The 18,156-nt window shown below is 40.8% G+C and overlaps 1 protein-coding gene across 1 annotated transcript in view; it reads left to right on the top strand.

Moving 5' to 3' along the window:
* Positions 1-5,078: 5,078 nt before the first annotated feature.
* Positions 5,079-18,156, top strand: part of VWA8 (von Willebrand factor A domain containing 8) — a gene marked incomplete at both ends in the record, with an annotated part of 186,731 nt that continues 173,653 nt past the window's right edge. Inside the window, 2 exons of the mRNA XM_080612926.1 lie at positions 5,079-5,223; positions 14,807-14,884. Of these exons, the coding sequence (XP_080469052.1) occupies positions 5,079-5,223; positions 14,807-14,884 (223 nt within the window). The remainder of the gene's footprint in view (positions 5,224-14,806; positions 14,885-18,156) is intronic.

The raw sequence follows: 18,156 nt of genomic DNA, 5'->3' as shown, positions 1-18,156 counted from the left end.
CTCCAGTTATAAAGTAAAACACTAAAGATGAACCAGTGAAGTTTATTTAGAAGATATTTTTAAAATAAAAAAACCCTGGGGTCATCTAAAGGCATCTTTCTGGAAACAGAATGACTCTCTTAGCAGAATTCTAGCCCAGGTTCTAAATCTCAGGCACAGTGAAGTTCCTAGTTTAAGAACTGCTTTCATGTATGTAAAACCCCACACAGATTTATCAGGCAGGATGGAATTTTAGTCTCCCCTCAGCAATCTAATAGCACCAGGGAAGGTAGTAAGCATTTCTCTCATGGCAGCTGCTCGTGTAGCCTGATGTGAGGCATCCTAGTCACATAAGGGTTATAGCTGCTCCTGAGTAAAAGACTTTTTTTTTCTTTTCTGAAAAGTGGCTAAGCTATTTTTGTTCAAGTTTTCAAAAGAAGTCTTCAGCCTGAGGCAGAAATTCAGCATGAGAAATTCCTGTCCAAATTATTAAAGAATGGTGGAGTTACAAACTACTGAAAACAGATGGAGTTTGGCATAAGAAATTACAGATGCCATCACTTATAGCCTTTATATTCTCTGAGCATTTATATTATAAGACATATGAATGTGAATATGCACTACCACTCAGCAGAGCACTTGTTTTTTTTACCTTTTATGTTCCTTTAAAAGAAAAGATTATACAGCTTTACAGCTGCAGTAACAATCTTCAAGAAATTTACCTCCATGTAGCTAGAGGCTGTCAGGTCAACCTTCCAGTGAGCAATCAGAAGGCAAAAACCTCCTTAACTCAATGTCATTATTTCTTACAAAAATCAATTACTTTGATTTTTGCTGTTTTAGTTTGGCGTAACAGCCCAAACTGCATAGAATAACAGAGACAGAGGAGTCTGAACAGATACTAAAAAAGCCAATGGAGTGGATGTCAATTTATTGAAAGAAGTTGTCATACAACCAGAGAACAAAAATGTTCCAACCCTTCACTAAAAAGGCAGTAAGAATATATTATTCTAGGGTCGAAAATCTATTATAAACACCATTTGTAGAACAAAATTGAGCTTTGGTTCTTGCCTGTTTTACAATAGTGCAGAAGGAAGAGATGGATATTCTAAAAATTGGTAGACACAAAGAAATAAATTATACATGAAAGCTGCTTTAGCAAGAACCAGGAGGTTAACAGTTTACATTAGAACCTTAATATCTTATTGGTGGATCCATTTTTTAAATCAACTTGGATTGAAATAGGGGACAAATTTAGGGTTCAAGTCAACAAAGGAACAGCTGTGCATTTCAATTTTATTTGATTTATACCATTCCAAATCGATTCCACGCAAGAGAAGCACCTTCTGGTATTATAAAGGCTGATTATAGTGAATTAGAGTGGCTCCATGGCAATCAGTGCTTAACATTTGTTCAAAACCAATGCACAGTAGAAGAAAACAAGCCAGGTTCTCTCTCCATCTAATATCTAAAGCAAGCCATCACAGATAATTTGGGAAAACAAGTATAAATTTTAAACCAAGGAAACCAATTTTGCCTAACTGAAAAAAAGATGCAAAACTAATCTCTTGATCTCAAGAATGAAAATTACTGGTAAGCAAGGCCTGCCTCTGTGGCTTGACTTTCTCTGCTAGTATCACCAGATGGAACCCACATCACTAGGGAAATGTATGAATTTTAATACACTTCCTTTTTTGCCTCTTCACATTTTCTGGACATAGTTTCAAAGGAGTTTAGTGATAGACCTACCCCGTAGGCACAAATTTAATGGTAAATGAAGACTGATTTACTTCTGTTACTGTAGTTTAACCGGCACATTTGGGTGTAATTCAGACCTCACTGCATTCAATGGGAGATTTCCTACTAACTTCAGAGGAAGCCAGGATTTCAACTCAGCTGTCTCCTCTGTTCTTGTCTTGGAGAGCTGACTGCAACTAGGCAGAGATGATGCATTGTTCTTCACAATCTGCACCTGTGCCTAATTTAGTCTTGCAGCTAGAGCTACGTAGCAAAGTAGTTGACAGATACTAGAGAGAACAGTCTGGAAACTGTCAACTCACAGAGATGCTTTTTGAGCTTTCACTCTTTGGAATAAGTTCTTTTCTGTTTAATCAAAGGGAAAGTATTTTTGTTAAGAAACTTCACGTTCCAAATAAGAATGCTGTTACACAAGGGAATGAAAATATGAAATATCTGTTTGTTACCAGTGCTGTAAATAATCTGTGAAAGCCTTCACAAACACACCAGATGCAGACTGTTAAATCCTTCATGACAGCACTGAACCACTGACAGAATCGTGCTTTCCACGGAGAGAAATGAGCAAGTACTAGATATGTAAAGCATATATGTATCAGTTATGATTAGCAAGCACGGCAGATGCCATATTCAAGCACTAATGTAATACCATATAGCCAAATAGAACTTTACATGTGGGTATACACATGTATATACAAGAAAAATGAGGTTCTATACATTCACATTATTAAATTATACTAAAGTTCGAGTGGTGTCACGATTGACAGCATAGCATAAAACCATGCAGCATTCAAGTTGTGCATCAAATTGTTTATGCATGTGTGTATACATGTATATATTCAACAAAATTTTCCTCCCCATAATTATGCACAGAGATAACAATGTTTCCATTATAACTTTCCCAGCAATGGTTTGAAAATCAGTAAACATAGTCTTCTGTTTCTGCAAATGGAATTTTGGAGGCTGAACTCAAGGCTGAATTTAAAGTTTTGGAAAAGTTGACTAATTCAGAATTTTAAGATAATGCTTTAAAAAGCAAACCATTTTATAGGCGTGACTCAAAAAGGGCTGAAATTTAAAGCATTTAGCTTGACAGGTGTATATATATAAACACACCCAGGGGTAAAAAGAAGCTTTGAACATTCACAGAGTGAAATTTTACCGTGAACCTGTACAAAATTTTGAAATGTCTCATTATTTCCCGCACAACATCAAATCTATTCAGTATTCAGGTTATGCATTTAAACTGCTTGCCTATCTGTTGCAATTTATTGGTATATTATTTTTTCTATAGATATGACAAGAGGATCAAAGTAATCTTATAATTTAATATCCCAGATCGGTAAGATATATTCATAAACAATTCCATTGTTATTTTGCCTCATTGGCATTCTACTCTGTTCTGCCAGACCTTCCTGTTACTTAACTACCTTTAGCCTCCAGCATTTGCAATCTTCAGCTTACAAGAAATTAGGGCAATATCCATAAAAGGATGCTTCAATTTAGTTTACCAAGCCTCAGGCCCAGAAAGCAAGTTCATAGACCTATATTAGGTACTAAGAATAGAATTTATACCCAACCAACACTCTAGCCAGCAGGAAACACTGAAGATCATGAAATCTCACCTCTTTTAAGTAATCTCTTTTAAGTGATCAGAACACCTAATACCGAGCTGCAGAAATGCATCTAGAACTAGATCAACATTAGCTATGTTGGTCAACGAGAAGGTCAATGTGACCCAGCAGTGTGCACTTGCAGCCAACTGTATCTTAAGCTCCATCAAAAGGAATGTGTACCAGCAGGTCAAGGGAGGTGATTCTCCCCCTCTACTCCACTCTCATGATACCCCACCTGCAGTACTTGTGTTCTGCTCTGAGGCCACCAAAAAAAGGGGGACATAGACCTGTTGAAGCGAGTGCGGAGGAGGCCACAAAGATGCTCAGAGGGCTGGAGCACCTCTCCTATGGAGACAGGCTGAGAGAATTGGGCATGTTCAGCCTGGAGAAGAGAGGCTCATGGGAGACCTTAGAGCACCTTCCAATACCTAAAGGGAGCCCGCAAGGAAGCTGGGGAGAGACTTTTTACAAGAGCATGTAGTGAGAGGACGAAGGTGAATGGCTTTAAACTGGAAGAGGGTTAGACATAAGGAACAAGTTCATTACTATGAGGGTGGTGAGGCGCTGGCACAGGCTGCCAAGAGAAGCTGTGGCTGCCCCATCCCTGGCAGTGTCCAAGGCCAGGTTGGATGGGGCTTGGAGCAACCTGGTCTAGTGAAAGGTGTCCCTGCCCACGGTAGGGGGTTGGAACCAGATGATCTTCCAACCCAAATCATTCTATGATTCATAACTCGTAAGATCTTTTGAGGGTTTAAAAGTCTATGCTTTAACTGATGCTTAGTTCACTCTTTAGTGGTTGTCCTCTGGGATAATTGTTCAATGCTTAAAACATGCAAGAAACGGCAGATTTATTGGAGAAAAATTCTTCCAGTCCCTTGACACTGAGCTACCTCAGAACTGAAGTACGGGTGACAAGGTCAGTGATTTGATTCTGGCTTCTGCCTTCTGCTTTCTGCTAAGCTCCCTCACCGTCTTTTTATTGGTGCTGAGATGTAAGTCTCAACTGGATTTTCCTTGAAACTAGGTTTAGCTTGTTATTGTGAAAGCTTCGGCCTTTCACAAGTTATTCTGAAATTTACATAGACCCAAGAGCCGCAACTTTGGTTGAAACAAGCCAGTTCTGAAATCTATCCTTTACAAAGATCTCACATCTAAACCCTGCATGTGCAAAACATCACCCCTGAGTAACTTGGTTCCAGTTCTCCTTAAAGTATGGAATAACTTAATTCCAAGAACACAGGTGAGACGTGGCACTAGGACAGAAGGCCCCATGAGTTCAGCAGGGCTTAAGCAATCAGAGGTAGGAGATACCTTTGGCGCCATGAGTCTCCCTCAGCCACCACTGCCCACGCCTTGCCTTCCAGGGCGTTTTAAACGTTTCCAGCCACGGAGTTCAGCCTCTTTAACACATAAAATCACGCTCCACTCAGAGCTGACGACCCGATCCCCCAACTGAATACACGGCGGGTGTCAACTCCTTTCTCCAAACCGGAGTTCCGCGCTGAAGGGGCTCGAGGGTCTGCTCGCCATTGCTTCCGTCTGGCCGAAAAGAGCCAGCTCTCTCCGCGGCCACCCCCCCCGGCACCGCGAAGCTCGGCCCGGACCCGCCCCGGCCGCCGGTCGGCCCGGCGCTAGTTTCCGGTGGGACTTTGTGCCTCGGTTTTTTCCTTCCCCCGGGTGGCTCGACCCGGCCCGGCCCGGCCTGGACGCAGCGGTCTCTTCGCACCCATGCAGTCGCGGGTGCTGTATCTGGGCGGCGGGGCCGGGGCCCCCGCTGCGCGCAGGGTCCGCTTGCTCCTGCGGCAGGTGCTGGGCGGCGGCGCGGTTGCAGCGCGGTCCAGCCGCCTGGAGGTCAGGGCGCTGCACGGCACAGGTAACGCTGCACCCCGATATCCCGCGGGGCCCAGCACGACCCCAGCCTCCCTATAGCCTCCCCCGGCCAACCCGCAGGCCCACCGCGCCCGGGAGTGTGGGCAGCTCCGCTCGCATCGCAGCCAGGGGGCCTAGGGGAGGCCTGGAGTGGGGTTGGGGCTGCTGGTTTGCCCAGCTTGCATTAAGGTCCGTGTTTCTGCTTATGCTCCTGAGTGCTGCGTGGAAGGAAGGGGCAGAGTTCAGTGACAGGCTTGCAGGGACGCTTGGTGCGGCTTTCCGTAGTTTCTCCTTTAATGAAGCAAGAAGCAGCCTCGCAGCCTGTACCCCTCAGAACTGCGCTTCTCCATCAAGCAGCTTATTCCCGTCTTGTGATGCTCTCTGCTCCTTTATGGAATGCCGTTGTTCTTCCGAGAAGGCAAAGCCATACCCATGTTAACGGTTGCCAAGGCTGATGTGTGTGTGAGCGTGCCTGCAGCGTACGGGTAATGAGATAGGGGGCTGACCTTGAGTTTACCAATGCTAGAGAGGGTGTCCTGAACTGTCCTGGAATATCCTCTGGTGACCTTTGAGGCAGATGACAAGCCTGTGCATAGCGAAAGTGTCATTTGGAAGTGGTGATATATGTTTGTGAGAGCTTGCCCTTTTCTGGATCAATGCCAAAAGCAACACAGCTACTAAATTTAGAGCAAGTGATGAGCAGCTGTAAATCAGTGAGATAGAATGACAGCAAGTGATTCTGATGGTGGGGTAGTCACTAAAGCTCTTAATTCCATCCCTTGAATACCATTTATCTCAATTTTTACTTTTTAAAAATTCTGTTCATTAGTTATTTTTATTTAGATATTTAGATGTTATTTTTTAAATATACATTTGGTTTTTCAAGAAGAAAGCCTCTGAAGAATTAACCATAAAGTTCCTGTAAGAATTTTTGAATAGAAAATATTTTATTTGTGGAAAGTACCAAAACCCCTAGGGTTATTTATTTTAAAACCAATAAGAATAAAAGTGAACAACTTAACAATGTGTAATAAAAGCACCTGAAGAAGGTAGCTCAGCACTTTTGAGCCCTTTGTTGGAGTGAGGAACTTAACACAAAGAAATTCAGCAGAATGAAACAGTAGCAAACGCAATATTACTAAAAATACTTCATAATTTCCATGTGCTGTGGAATGTAACTGAGTGTAACTTAGCAATATTAATGAACATTGTATTTGATTAGTACGAGTATTCCCAGTTACAATCAACAATGGTGATAGATTTAAAACCAAAGCTCTAGACGATCGTGTAGTTTATTAAATACATGTCAAGAGGAGATAATATTAGGGATATTTGCCCTCCTAGCGCCTGAGACATCTCATTTGAGTGCTTCATATTAGGAATAATACTTATTACTTGGGTTTTGTTTTTCTTTTTTAAATTCTGTTTTACAGATGTTTGCATGTCCTTTTGCAGGTCCTCTAATTCCTTTGAGTTTACTGAAGTTACAAAGAGGTAGTCTGAAATTTTGTGTGCAGTACGTGGTTTTGCTATTTCGATGCAGCTACTGTAATTACAGGTCGTATTGTAAGCAGTGTTGAGATTGCATGTCTTTTCCTTACCAGTAAAGAAATTATTTGTGAAGAGGCTGGAAGCTGTTAACAGTCAGGTAAACAGCAAATTGTTGTCTACCTGGTAATTTGGGTTTACTGTCAGTGATGATACCTTTTAAGTGGAGGAGAGAAACTGTTACCTGGTTTTGTCCTGTTATGTGTGGAGGAGCCGTGCTTAGCTTTTCAGCTCTTTGTGATGTGAATATGGCTTATTGGTGCACTGGAGGCTGTGGAGGAACTGCGAGGGCTGTCTGGTGGTAGAGCTAAAGAGAAATCTCAAAGACAGAGGTACTCTGTGGCTAAGGGATAATGGGAATATCCTGGAAAGGTTTGGGTTTGCGACTTATCTAATGAGGGAAACTGGATTTATAGTAACGAATGTTGTGGAAGGATGACTGTCAGATTAATTTTTAATGCAGGTTTCATGTTTCCTTACAAAAGACTGAAACAAGTCAAGGTTTTGTAGACTGCAGAGTTATTTGTGATGAGTTATTATTTCAAACACAGTTTGAGGTGATCAAAGTGAAGTTCTATGTAAATCAGTTCACTGGCACTTGATTCTTTGCATCTATCTGTATGTAATATGAAACTTTATAGAAAATCTGATGGAATCCACAATATCAAAGATGCTTTAAGTCGTTGGTGGGAACAAATGTTGAATTTTGTGAAAACTGAAGAGCGGAAAAAGTAAAAATTACTCTTATTCAGATAGCACAGGCAAAGGAAGGTCTTGTGTGCTTTGCTGCTCACTGTGTGTAGAACAACTTTCAAGTCAGCTGAGCAGAGCAAAATATATGTTAGCTTTATTCACTGTTTTATGCAGCTCTGCCTATCCAGAAAGCTCTGCTTTCCAAAAGCTGGCCAGCCCCATTTCCTAATCAAACCTATGTTTAGAGCCTAAAAGATCTCAGTAATACATACGGGAGTATCTGATGAGCAGAGCACAGTCAGTTGTAAAACTGGTTATCAAACTTCAGAATCCTGTAATGTCACTCATCACTGTACAGGATGTAAGTGATTGTGGTAAAAATTTAAAATCTGAAAGAAGGCTATGAATGGGAGGGACTGTGTGATTAGGAGGGGGTTTGGATGTTTGTTCTGGTTTTTTTTATTCCCAGGTCTACCAACTGTTCAACTACTACAGAACTGGTTGATGATGGATGTAAATGCTTCCCAGCACATTCCCTTTTCTGACTTTACCTATGTAATTATCCTGTTGAAGTTCACATGTTATTGACAGCTGGGAGTATGGTTCTGGCAATATTTTTTTTCATTAGCAAAACCTGTTTAAGAGACGTTATTATTTTTATCTTAACATTCCTGCTACTGTCCATTGCCTCTGTAGTTGTACATAGGGGGCTACACTGTGGTGACTGAAATGATTCCAGTGATTCAATTATGGCATGTCCTTACAAACAGTTGTTGCATCAGCACAACTGAGAAGGCAGCAAATGAAAGGATCTTCAAAGCAAATTGCTGTGAAAGTTTGCAAAGTTATGCTTGAGTTATTTCAAATTATTCCACCATTTAAGAGATAAAAGGTTGGTGACAAAAAAACGTGTCTTTTATTAGACACTGTGATATAGTTGGAAGCAAAGGATGAGCTGTCAGGCAGATAAGCTTCTGTACTTTTTTCAATAGGGTTTCACCGTTGTTCCTATGAGTAGATGTCAGTAAATAGCTTCTGAGTTTTAATACTTGGTAGTTCTTCAAAGTTCAAGTTTTCCTGCTTAGCAGCTGTTACAGTCCTGGTATGTGTTGATGTATTCTGCAAGTCTTGCCCATTTTAATACATAAGCCTGAAGCTGAACCTGTTTGGCAGACTCAGGGGCTCAGGATAGTTGTGTAGGAGATGCCACAGTGAATTTTAGAGCTGTTTTGACTATTTTGGTAATCTTTTCAGTAAATGGGAAATTTAAAAAAAACCAGTTTTATTGATTCTATTGATATAGTGAGTTGTAGGGTTTTTTCTGGTTGAAATTATTGTAGGCTTCCTACATGACTGGATCACAGAATCACAGAATGGTTTGGGTTGGAAGGGACTTTAGAGATAATCTGGTTCCAGCCCCCATGCCGTGGGCAGGGATGCCTCACAGTAGACGAAGGTTGGTCAAGGCCCCATCCAGCCTGGCACTGAACACTTCCAGGGATAGGAGAAATGTCAGATAAGATTCCACATTTGTGGTGTTCTGCTAATGCAGAAAAATGGAGGAAAAAGTTAATTTCCTGGAGTAAATACCAAGGTATTGTTTCAGTGACACTTTGGATTTTAATGTGTAAATAGAATAATTAGCCTAACATAGACAATTGAAAAAAAACCCAAGCATTAGCTTCAAAACTGAAAAATTAAAATCGGGCCATCTAAGAATAATCCTGAGTAGAAATCAAGTAATCAAATTTTATGTTTGAAGTTATTATTTTGGTTTCTTAGAGGGAAAAACTTTCTTTTGCTCATTAAAAAGAAAAGAAAGGTGTGACTTAAATGATTTTTTTTTTTTTTTTTGCTTAGATCAGAGATGGGTTTTGTTGTGTAAACATCCAACTATTTCAGTCAGTAGCAGCTGTCAGTCTGCTGCATCCTGTTGGCAGCGGCTGAGCTCCACCTCATCTGTATGTGGAGGCAGTGGTAGTCAAGGAGCAAACCTAGTGACTGTGGGGAATGAGTTTCTGTCCCTCATAGAGGTTTGGGAAGCTTCCAGTAACAATGTAAGATGCAGAATAGGTTAGTGGTTTTTTTCTCCACTCTCCCCACTGTGAATAATGTATTCAGAAAGTTGAGGAAAAAGAAAAAATCCGAAACCCTGGAAAGTTTCTGTTTCTTCAAAATAATTTGGTCCTTCCAGTTTGAGGGCTGAAACTCTTTTATGCCCTTATGGAAATGTGCTGGATAAATGTCAGAAGCATTCCCCACCCCCACCGCCCCTTCACATTAGAATGAGATTAAGACCTGGAAATACACATTTGAGTATAATACAGATTTTGAACTTTTGTCTAACAGGTGTGATCTTATCACATAGAAATTAATGTTAGCAGAGTTTAGCACCTTTGCAGTTTCAATATGCTCTTGCTGTTACTGGCTTTTGAGACCAGATGGATGGTTTGTGTACAAGTGAATGTGTAATATACTACGGTGACTATTGCAGTGTGTGTTAATGTCACATAAATTCTGAATAAAGAGGCAAAAGACAATCATTTCAGCCACCTAAAGCCTTAATGTTCCTGAAGCTTCATTGTACTGTCTTATAAAACCCCTGATAATATATAAAGATTTATACATGAGATTGGAACTGTTTGTGTTGTGTACTCAAAAAAATAAACACACGTGTGGATCTGTGCAGGGTGTTTTCTTTTGCTGTAGATTTTGTTTGTTTAAAAATAGCCATTTAAAATTTATTAATTTCCTTCTCAAAGGGTTATTTCACCAGAGAAATGACCAGTAGAAGAAATAAAACCTTTTCCTGCTTCCTAAGTTCTTAAATTATAGTTGAGATGAAATCTGTTTATCCTCAGATATGACCTGCATTGCTGTAAATAGTTTAAACAACAGTGGCTTTTTCTTCTCAACATGCAGGAAAAAAAATAGTAGGATTAGGAAATAGTCTCTTTTTGGGAAGGGAAGAGGAGAGAGGAATAGTTGGTGTGATACTAGCCTTTAAATAGAAGATCAAAGGTGCCAAGCTCATGATAAAGCTGCATCTTCAAGAAGCTTTCTCACTGAGATTGTAACATAAAAGCATCCACAGCAGGTCAGAACAAAGGTCCATCAAGTCCTGCTATTCCATGTCAGAGAGCAGTGAGTAGGAGATGCTGGAGAGAATAAAAACACAGGGTGTTCGTGCTCGGGTGACCTGCCAAAGTGCTCTCCCAGCCTGTGGCTGCTGCCTCTGCAGCTCGGGCTTAGAGCTGGAAGTCTTGCCTTTCTGTTCAGTACCTCAGGGGACTGAGTGGAAGAAATAGGCCTGCTCACCTGAAGAGCCTTTGTCAGTTGTCATAGAAAACAGATGCAGGTATTAATATTGTTTTCTGTCTAATATTTAGCTCTAAAGAAGACAGTGCATCGGGTTCAGAGCACTGCAGTTACTGAGTAGCTGTATGTGCGTGTCCGAATTGCCATTTTGCCAGAGATGCAATTCACACCTGTCTATTCCAGGTACAGTTAGAAAGAGCTCGCTGCATGTATTCAGGCTGTTTTCGTATCTCTTTTCAGAGAGTCTCTTCGGGGTCCCATTACTGGATCACAGTCTTTATTTCCTGCCAATTTCTGACCTATATTGAATGGGCTCTTAAATGACCTGCTTTGTGTGTTGTCTACCTCTGAATGGGATGTCCCTCTTCTCTTTTGGATTTTGGCTTATTTTGGCTCGTTTTGTTTTCAGCAACCATATCTCTTTGTGTACATCAGGCACTGCTTGTATCCCACTGTTATCCCCAAAGACAGTTGCACTGAAGATTACTGTTTTCTGTGTGGGAAATAAAAACCCAGGGGCACATCTTCACTGCTTGCCTAAGCAAGCCTGATGTAGGCTACAAAGTCTTCACCGCGAAGCCCTGTGTGTACAGCTTTTGTCCACAGTACCGTGGTAGTACCTACTTGTGAGGTAGGTTGGAGTATTCATGGGCTGTTCCATAATCTTGCTGTGGAGTGAAATGATTTAGGATACATGTTCTCAAATTATGAGACTGATTTAACACTAGCATTTTACCAAGCAGGCTGTTGTCAGTTCCTTGCCAGCTGGTGAAACATGGGAAAGAGGCTGTCTGGAATGACATCTCTGTTCAAAGAGTTTGGAAATGCAGTGGAAATGGAATAACAAAACATGAGATTTTAAACAAGTATTGAAGAAACAAATTGAGACAAAAAAATATAGCCCAGGTGGAAGTGTGTGATAAGATTAGTGGGCTAACCCCCCCTGTGCTCATTTAGCTAGGAAAATAGGCTCTGCTGTCTTGTTTTATTGTTGCTTAAAGTTCTGTTAAACACTGTTAATATTTTTGCTTTTGGGGCAGATGCAAGCTGGAGGCAGTTTGTCTCCAGGCAGCAACAATCTTGTTAAAGTTGAATGTCCTGACTGTATGCTTGGGATTCTGTGTGCGCAGCTCTCTCCATATCTTGCATGTATTTTCCCCCAGTCCATTTTTCATGAAAGATTGTAGGGTCCATTGGTGGCTGTAATATTTGTGGAATTTTTGGACATGATCAGATGTGTTCATCAAGGGGTAGCATGTTATGGGCTACCATAAATACCACCGGAAGAGACACATTTACAGTTTTTCACCTAGACCAAACTCAGTTGTAGGGTGTTTTTGTTTTTAAGGAGTACAGGAAACCAACTAAGGCTTTTCAGTGCTGTATCAATAATGTAGGCAATTAAAATAATCTTGTGTAGATAATAGCAATTCCAATGTATTGAAGAAGTCCAATACCTTGTTGTTTCAGCATCTTGTCCCTATTGTGTTCTAGGTTATTTATGCATGAAAGAGCATTTACAACTTAAACTGAGGTGATTTGAGTTAGGAGCTAATTAGTCATATACTCTTGTCTCATTGCATGTTGTCTGGGGAATAGTGAGAAAATAAAGTGGCACTAATTTCCTAAGGATATATCAGGCAACCTGCTCTTTTTGGAGTGTTAAAATTCCTCCTTGCTGAGTGTATGAACAAGGTGTCAACTTTCACATGAAGCAGCAGGCTCCTAGAATGTTTTCATCAACTTGAAGGCATTTTGGTCAATCCTTTAGCTGTTCACCAGTGAGAGTGATTGGAGCTGTAACAGAAGAAAGGGAAAGGGAGATGATGCTTAGGCAATAAAATAGTTTTGCTTACTTTAAGACTTCCAGAAAGTGAGCAAAACCCTAGCTTTGGAGATAGGAGATTTTTGAGTCAAAGCCGACATTTTACTCCCTGCAGTGGTACGTATGTTGTCCAGTGACTCTTTAATTTATGTAGTAGTTCCCAGGGTGGAGACCAGGCCCCTAAGCTGTTGCGGGACTTTCTTTTGGAGTGAGTTTGAATGCTTCAGGCTGAAGAGGGCACAGTATTCTTAGGTGCATTTGAACTGCAAGTTCAGCGTGGGCCAGGAAATGAGCTAAAGCCTTAAACTGCTGCTTGATCATTAGCTTAACCCCAGCTCTGTTTGGGACCATTCCATTTCTTGGCTCCTGCACAGACCTACTAGAGAAGGGTGCTTAGCTCTAGCAGGAAGGGTGGGAACTGTTTGGTGCTGGTTGTCCTTAGGCCCAGGGATGAATGAATCCTTGGCCACTGTGTATTTGGCAGTACCGCTGTTGCCTAAGTCTCCCACTTTCTGGCATGTAAAATGCAGGCATAACCACCAGTTTGCCATCTTCTGCTAATATTTTAAGGAAAAAAAGGAGTCGGATTATTTGGACTTCAGGAGCAACATAAAGACCTATGTGTAGGCTTGTCAGGCAGTGATTCCCAATCTCAGCATCATTCTTAAGACCTTAAATTTGGGAGGAAATCAGCTATAATCCGTTTTTTTGCCGATTCTTGTTTGTTGTGGTAGCTGGTTCTCCTCTGAGTGCTATAAATCTAGTCCTAAAAGTGTAACCTTTCCCATGGATTGTGTGAGTCATGTCAGAACCATTCTCAGTCCTGTGAGATGAGCAGTAACATCTGTGTGTGCTGGAAGAGTTACTGCTGATGGAAAGGAGAGCTGCGGTATGTATGGGAGGAGCTTTTGTTCCCTGTGTTAATTTGGCCAAGCTTCCTCTTCAGCATCTCCCTCTCTGGTTCCTGCATTGGTCCTCCGAACTTTTTGACTCTATGCAGTGCTGGAAATAGGTAACCACAGACTGGGTCCTCTTGGATGGAGTAGGACAAGGTACAGCTCTAAAAAAGGATTTTTAGAGCTGGATCTTGTTCATGGGCTATGTATGTTCTACATCTTTTTTCTGAGAAAGCTCAAGACACAGTTGCAGAACTTGGCTCAATTCATAGAAAGGTAGTGTAATTAGTACTGTGGCAAAACTGCACCCCTATGCAGGAGTCTTACTCTGGTAATCCTCTCCATCCTCATGCACACACTACAGTGCTTGATGGGCAGCAAAGGTGGTGTTATCTTTAGCAGCAGTAATGGAAGAAACATCTTTTTACTGGAGTCATCTTAGTTTCATGGTCTTAATACTTGTGAACTCATTTGCATGGCCCAGATGGTCTCAAAAAAAAACAGACTTTGGGTTTGTTACCAGTCTGCAGCTCATTTTCTTGGCTTTACAAGTTTTGGGTGTTGTGCTGTTTTTCTGTGTGACCACCGCTGGGTTGGTGCATGCCCATTTCCTGCCTGCAAACTAGATTTCACTTTTAATTTTCAAGAGAGAGAACACAGGGCATGCCCTGCAATTTAATTCAAGCCTGTGATTGCAGAAAGATGGGTAAGACAGGCAGGTCCTAGTAAGAGACCGGTAAATAAAATGTTGAGGTGCTTTAGTTTTTGTGAAACTCAGAGCAAGAAATGCTTGAGACCTCTCAAACTTTGGAAAGGTGCCAGGTTCTGCAGCCATGGAGTCAAAGAGTACAGCAAGGACCCACTGACATGGGTATGTTGTTTTGTACTTCCAACAGGTATTGTTTCAGGCTGCTTGAAAACTCATCACAACAACAAGTGTTTTTCACTGTTAGATCTGCAGGCAAACAGGTTAAAGATTTAATTCCAATAAATCAGTAATGGTAGCTGGAATGGGGTTCTACAGTGACCTTGAATTCCTTAGCTCCCAACGAAGTTAGTTACGGTTATAATAACAACAAAGGAAAAAAAAGAAGTAATATTAATTAAATGGAAATTGTCCTGTTGTACTTGATCTATTGAAAAGCAGCAGAGCCTAGTTGGTAAACTAATAGTTCTCAAACACAGTAGAGGCTGCTTTGTGAACACACAGCCTGACGACGGTAGGCGTAGGAGTTAAACTTTAATATAAAGACATTGAACATTTAAAAGTATCTGGGAACTAAAAGACTTCTTTTCTCTTTTCTTAGGTGATACTGTCACTATCGGGGATGTGTCCTTTAAACTCAAAACACCGAAGAACCCAGAATTTGTTCCACAGAACTACAGTAAGAATCTGCTTTCCTTTTGAATGATTTTCAGGCCATTATTCAAAAACCTTTTACTCACTCAAGTCACCCCACTGACTTTACTGCAATTATCAAAGAAAGATGTTTTGAAAGAGCATGCAATTTGTGGAAGGATTTCTCTGCTGAGTTCTTTACTGCACCTCTGGTTCAGCTGGTTATGTAGGAATCTCTTAACTTTGAATATAACTTGTCCTGTTGATTAGTGGGTAAAAGGATTATTTATGTGTATTTAAATATTTTGTTCAAGAGGGCTATCATCCAGCAATTACTTCTAAAAATAATACAGTAATCTCATTGTTTGGTCATAAACTGTGGCAGTTTAAAATTATCATTCAATTGCAATGTGATTATATGTCCTAAGAATTTTCTGCTGTATGGTACACGTATGGTTTTTCTACTGTGATATTTAGTATTCCCAGATTGTCACATTATTGTTGTCAGCAAACATGGGGATCTTTGAAATTAAGTAAGGTCAAAGAAAGTATTCCCCCCTGTGCTGAGCAAGACTGGTAAGCTGGTAACTGTGGAAAAGAAGGCTGAGGCTGTCAATTCACGTAATTGATAGAAGGTTATCAATTCACATAATTGATACCAAAATATTTTGTTCTTTTAGGTTACCAAATTAAATTGATTTTAACATCTTTGAACCTTTTTACATTTTGCAGAAATGGGTAGGATAGGTACTGTTGGTTACCTTATGTTTGAATGTCTTTACTTTTCAGCTCTTACGCTAGGTACTTAGCAAGTTCTATATGAAGTGCGCCATTTTGTGAGTTAATGTAAAATATTAATCTATTTTGCTGTTGTTGGCAAATGGCTTTTTCTTGGAAGATGATAATTAAAGGTACATAAAATCTGAATGGGTCTTATTTTTCTTTTTATAAGTAAAAAGTAAAAATGAGTCATACACATGAGATTTTTTTTTTTAATAGGATTTCTGTCATAACTGTGTCTGACACATTCTGGAAAGAGGACACTTATTTTTGCACTGCTTCTTTTATCAGTAAAAATAAAATCTGTATTTTTAAAATCTCACTATGCCTGAAAAGCAAGGTTGTTTCTTTAATTATATTCTGGAGAAAATTTGCATAGCTTTTCATGGTAGTTTAGATCTAAAGTTGAATTGTGAGAATGCACATTATTAATTTTTTTTTTACATTGAGTTTGTGTCAGTGCACTGCTTTTGTTAATGGTTTCTGGAAATTTCATGGCAATGACAATGTACCATGTAGTTTGCTACCTGCATTTATTAACCTTGACAACTCAATTCCTAACACAGCTATTCCAGGGCATTTTTTCAATGACATCAAATCCTTGTTAAGGCAGGAAAAAGGATGTTCTCTTGCAACACCATGTCTGCTCTGCTGCTCTCTAAATGTGCAAGTACATTTGGGAGTTTGGCTGTAGTAATGTTACATGCAACTGCATTGAACTGTGGAACTGCTCGCAGACCAGAAAGCCAACTGTATCCTGGGCTGCATCAAAAGGAGCGTGACCAGCAGGTCAAAGGAGGTGATCCTGCCCCTCTACTCTGCTCTCAGGAGACCTCACTTGGAGTATTGCGTGCAGTTGTGGTGTCCTCAGCATAAAAAGGGCATGGAACTGTTGGAACAAGTCCAGAGGAGGGCCACGAGGATGATCAGGGGACTGGAGCACCTCCCGTATGAGGACAGGCTGAGAAAGTTGGGGCTGTTCAGCCTGGACAAGAGAAGGCTGTGTGGAGACCTCATAGCAGCCTTCCAGTATCTGAAGGCGGCTTATAAGGATGCCGGGGAGGGACTATTCATCAGGGACTGCAGTGACAGGACAAGGGGTAATGGGTTCAAACTTAAACAGGGGAAGTTTAGATTGGACATAAGGAAGAAATTCTTTACTGAGAGGGTGGTGAGGCACTGGAATGGGTTGCCCAGGGAGGTTGTGAATGCTCCATCCTTGGCAGCGTTCAGGGCCAGGTTGGATGAAGCCTTGGGTGACATGGTTTAGTGTGAGGTGTCCCTGCCCATGGCAGGGGGGTTGGAACTAGATGATCTCAAGGTCCTTTCCAACCCTAACTATTCTATGATTCTAATTTCAAACACTGTGGTTTTGTGCCACATGTCTTGAGTATGTGCACCCTCCCCAGTGTGTGATCAAAAGTGACATGCAAGGTGTTAAGTGATAAATGCTGTTAGTGTTAGTTGAGATATATGGAAGACTAATTATTGTGAGGAGTTGAAACAGAAGGTTTGTGCATGTAATAATGAAATACATAGCACTGAATGGATTTCTGTGCTTGAAAGGTACTTGTTTTAATGTTGAGAAAGTTGGGTTACTTCTCTGTACTAGGCTCAGTGGTGCCAGCAGTTCCTGTTATTTATTCATCACCTGAAAGATCAGTATTGCTTTAACAGTAAGATACCTGTGTGTCCTTAGGCCTGGATGGTGTGCACCATGTGCTGAAACAGGGCCAAGCGTGTGTGTTCAGTTTGCTCAAAGTAAGTTCAGATTTGCACAGGAACATTCTTCTTTCTGTTAACTTTAAAGCTGAGTGTCAGAGTGCAGCATGCTATAGAGGCAGGATATATTGCAGTATGGTTGTAGTCTTTGCTTGCAAAGACTTTTGCCATTACATTTCTTCTTTCCTAGACTAAGGAAAGATCTCTGTGGTCAGAGATGGTGATTATTTCAGCAGTTTGAGTTTTCATGTCAGCTTGCAACTGATCTGCTGCTTGGTTGTTACCAGCTTTCAATCCAGGATGTGAAATAGTGTGGTTTTTGTCAGTAGACCTCTGAATGTTTTACACCATTATCCCTGTTTCGTCTATACAGAGAGTGAGGAACAGGGAGACACGGGGGTATGGAAACCTACAGTAAAGGTCAGGGTGGAGCTCAGGGCATTGTGTGCACTGTTTCTTGTGCCTCAAAGCAGGGTTGGCTGAATCCAAATCATTGCTGAGAGATGTTTGCACCTGCCTGTGCTGGTGATGTAGATTCCAGAATCTCTTTGCACGCTTTGCTGCAGTAATAAACAGGGGGTTTTTTTGGGTTTGTTTGCTTGTTTTTGGTTTTTTTTTCAGAAACGAAAGAAGCTAAAAGCTTCTTCTGATGCCTCATTTGCCTCATTAAGATATTTTTGGACATACTTTTAGTTCCCTGGTGCTTGTTCTATCTAGCATAACCATGATAACAGATGACTCTTGTCTTCACTGTGGTTCCTGTCTTGTATATTGGAAAACAGTTATGATTTTCAGTCACTTATTTTCTAGACTTAC

This window comes from Psittacula echo (genome assembly GCF_963264785.1).
Source record: "Psittacula echo genome assembly, chromosome: 3".
In the NCBI taxonomy this organism is placed as follows: Eukaryota; Metazoa; Chordata; class Aves; order Psittaciformes; family Psittacidae; genus Psittacula; species Psittacula echo.
The sequence above is the reverse complement of the archived record's forward strand: the minus strand, read 5'-3'. Positions and strand labels throughout refer to the sequence as shown.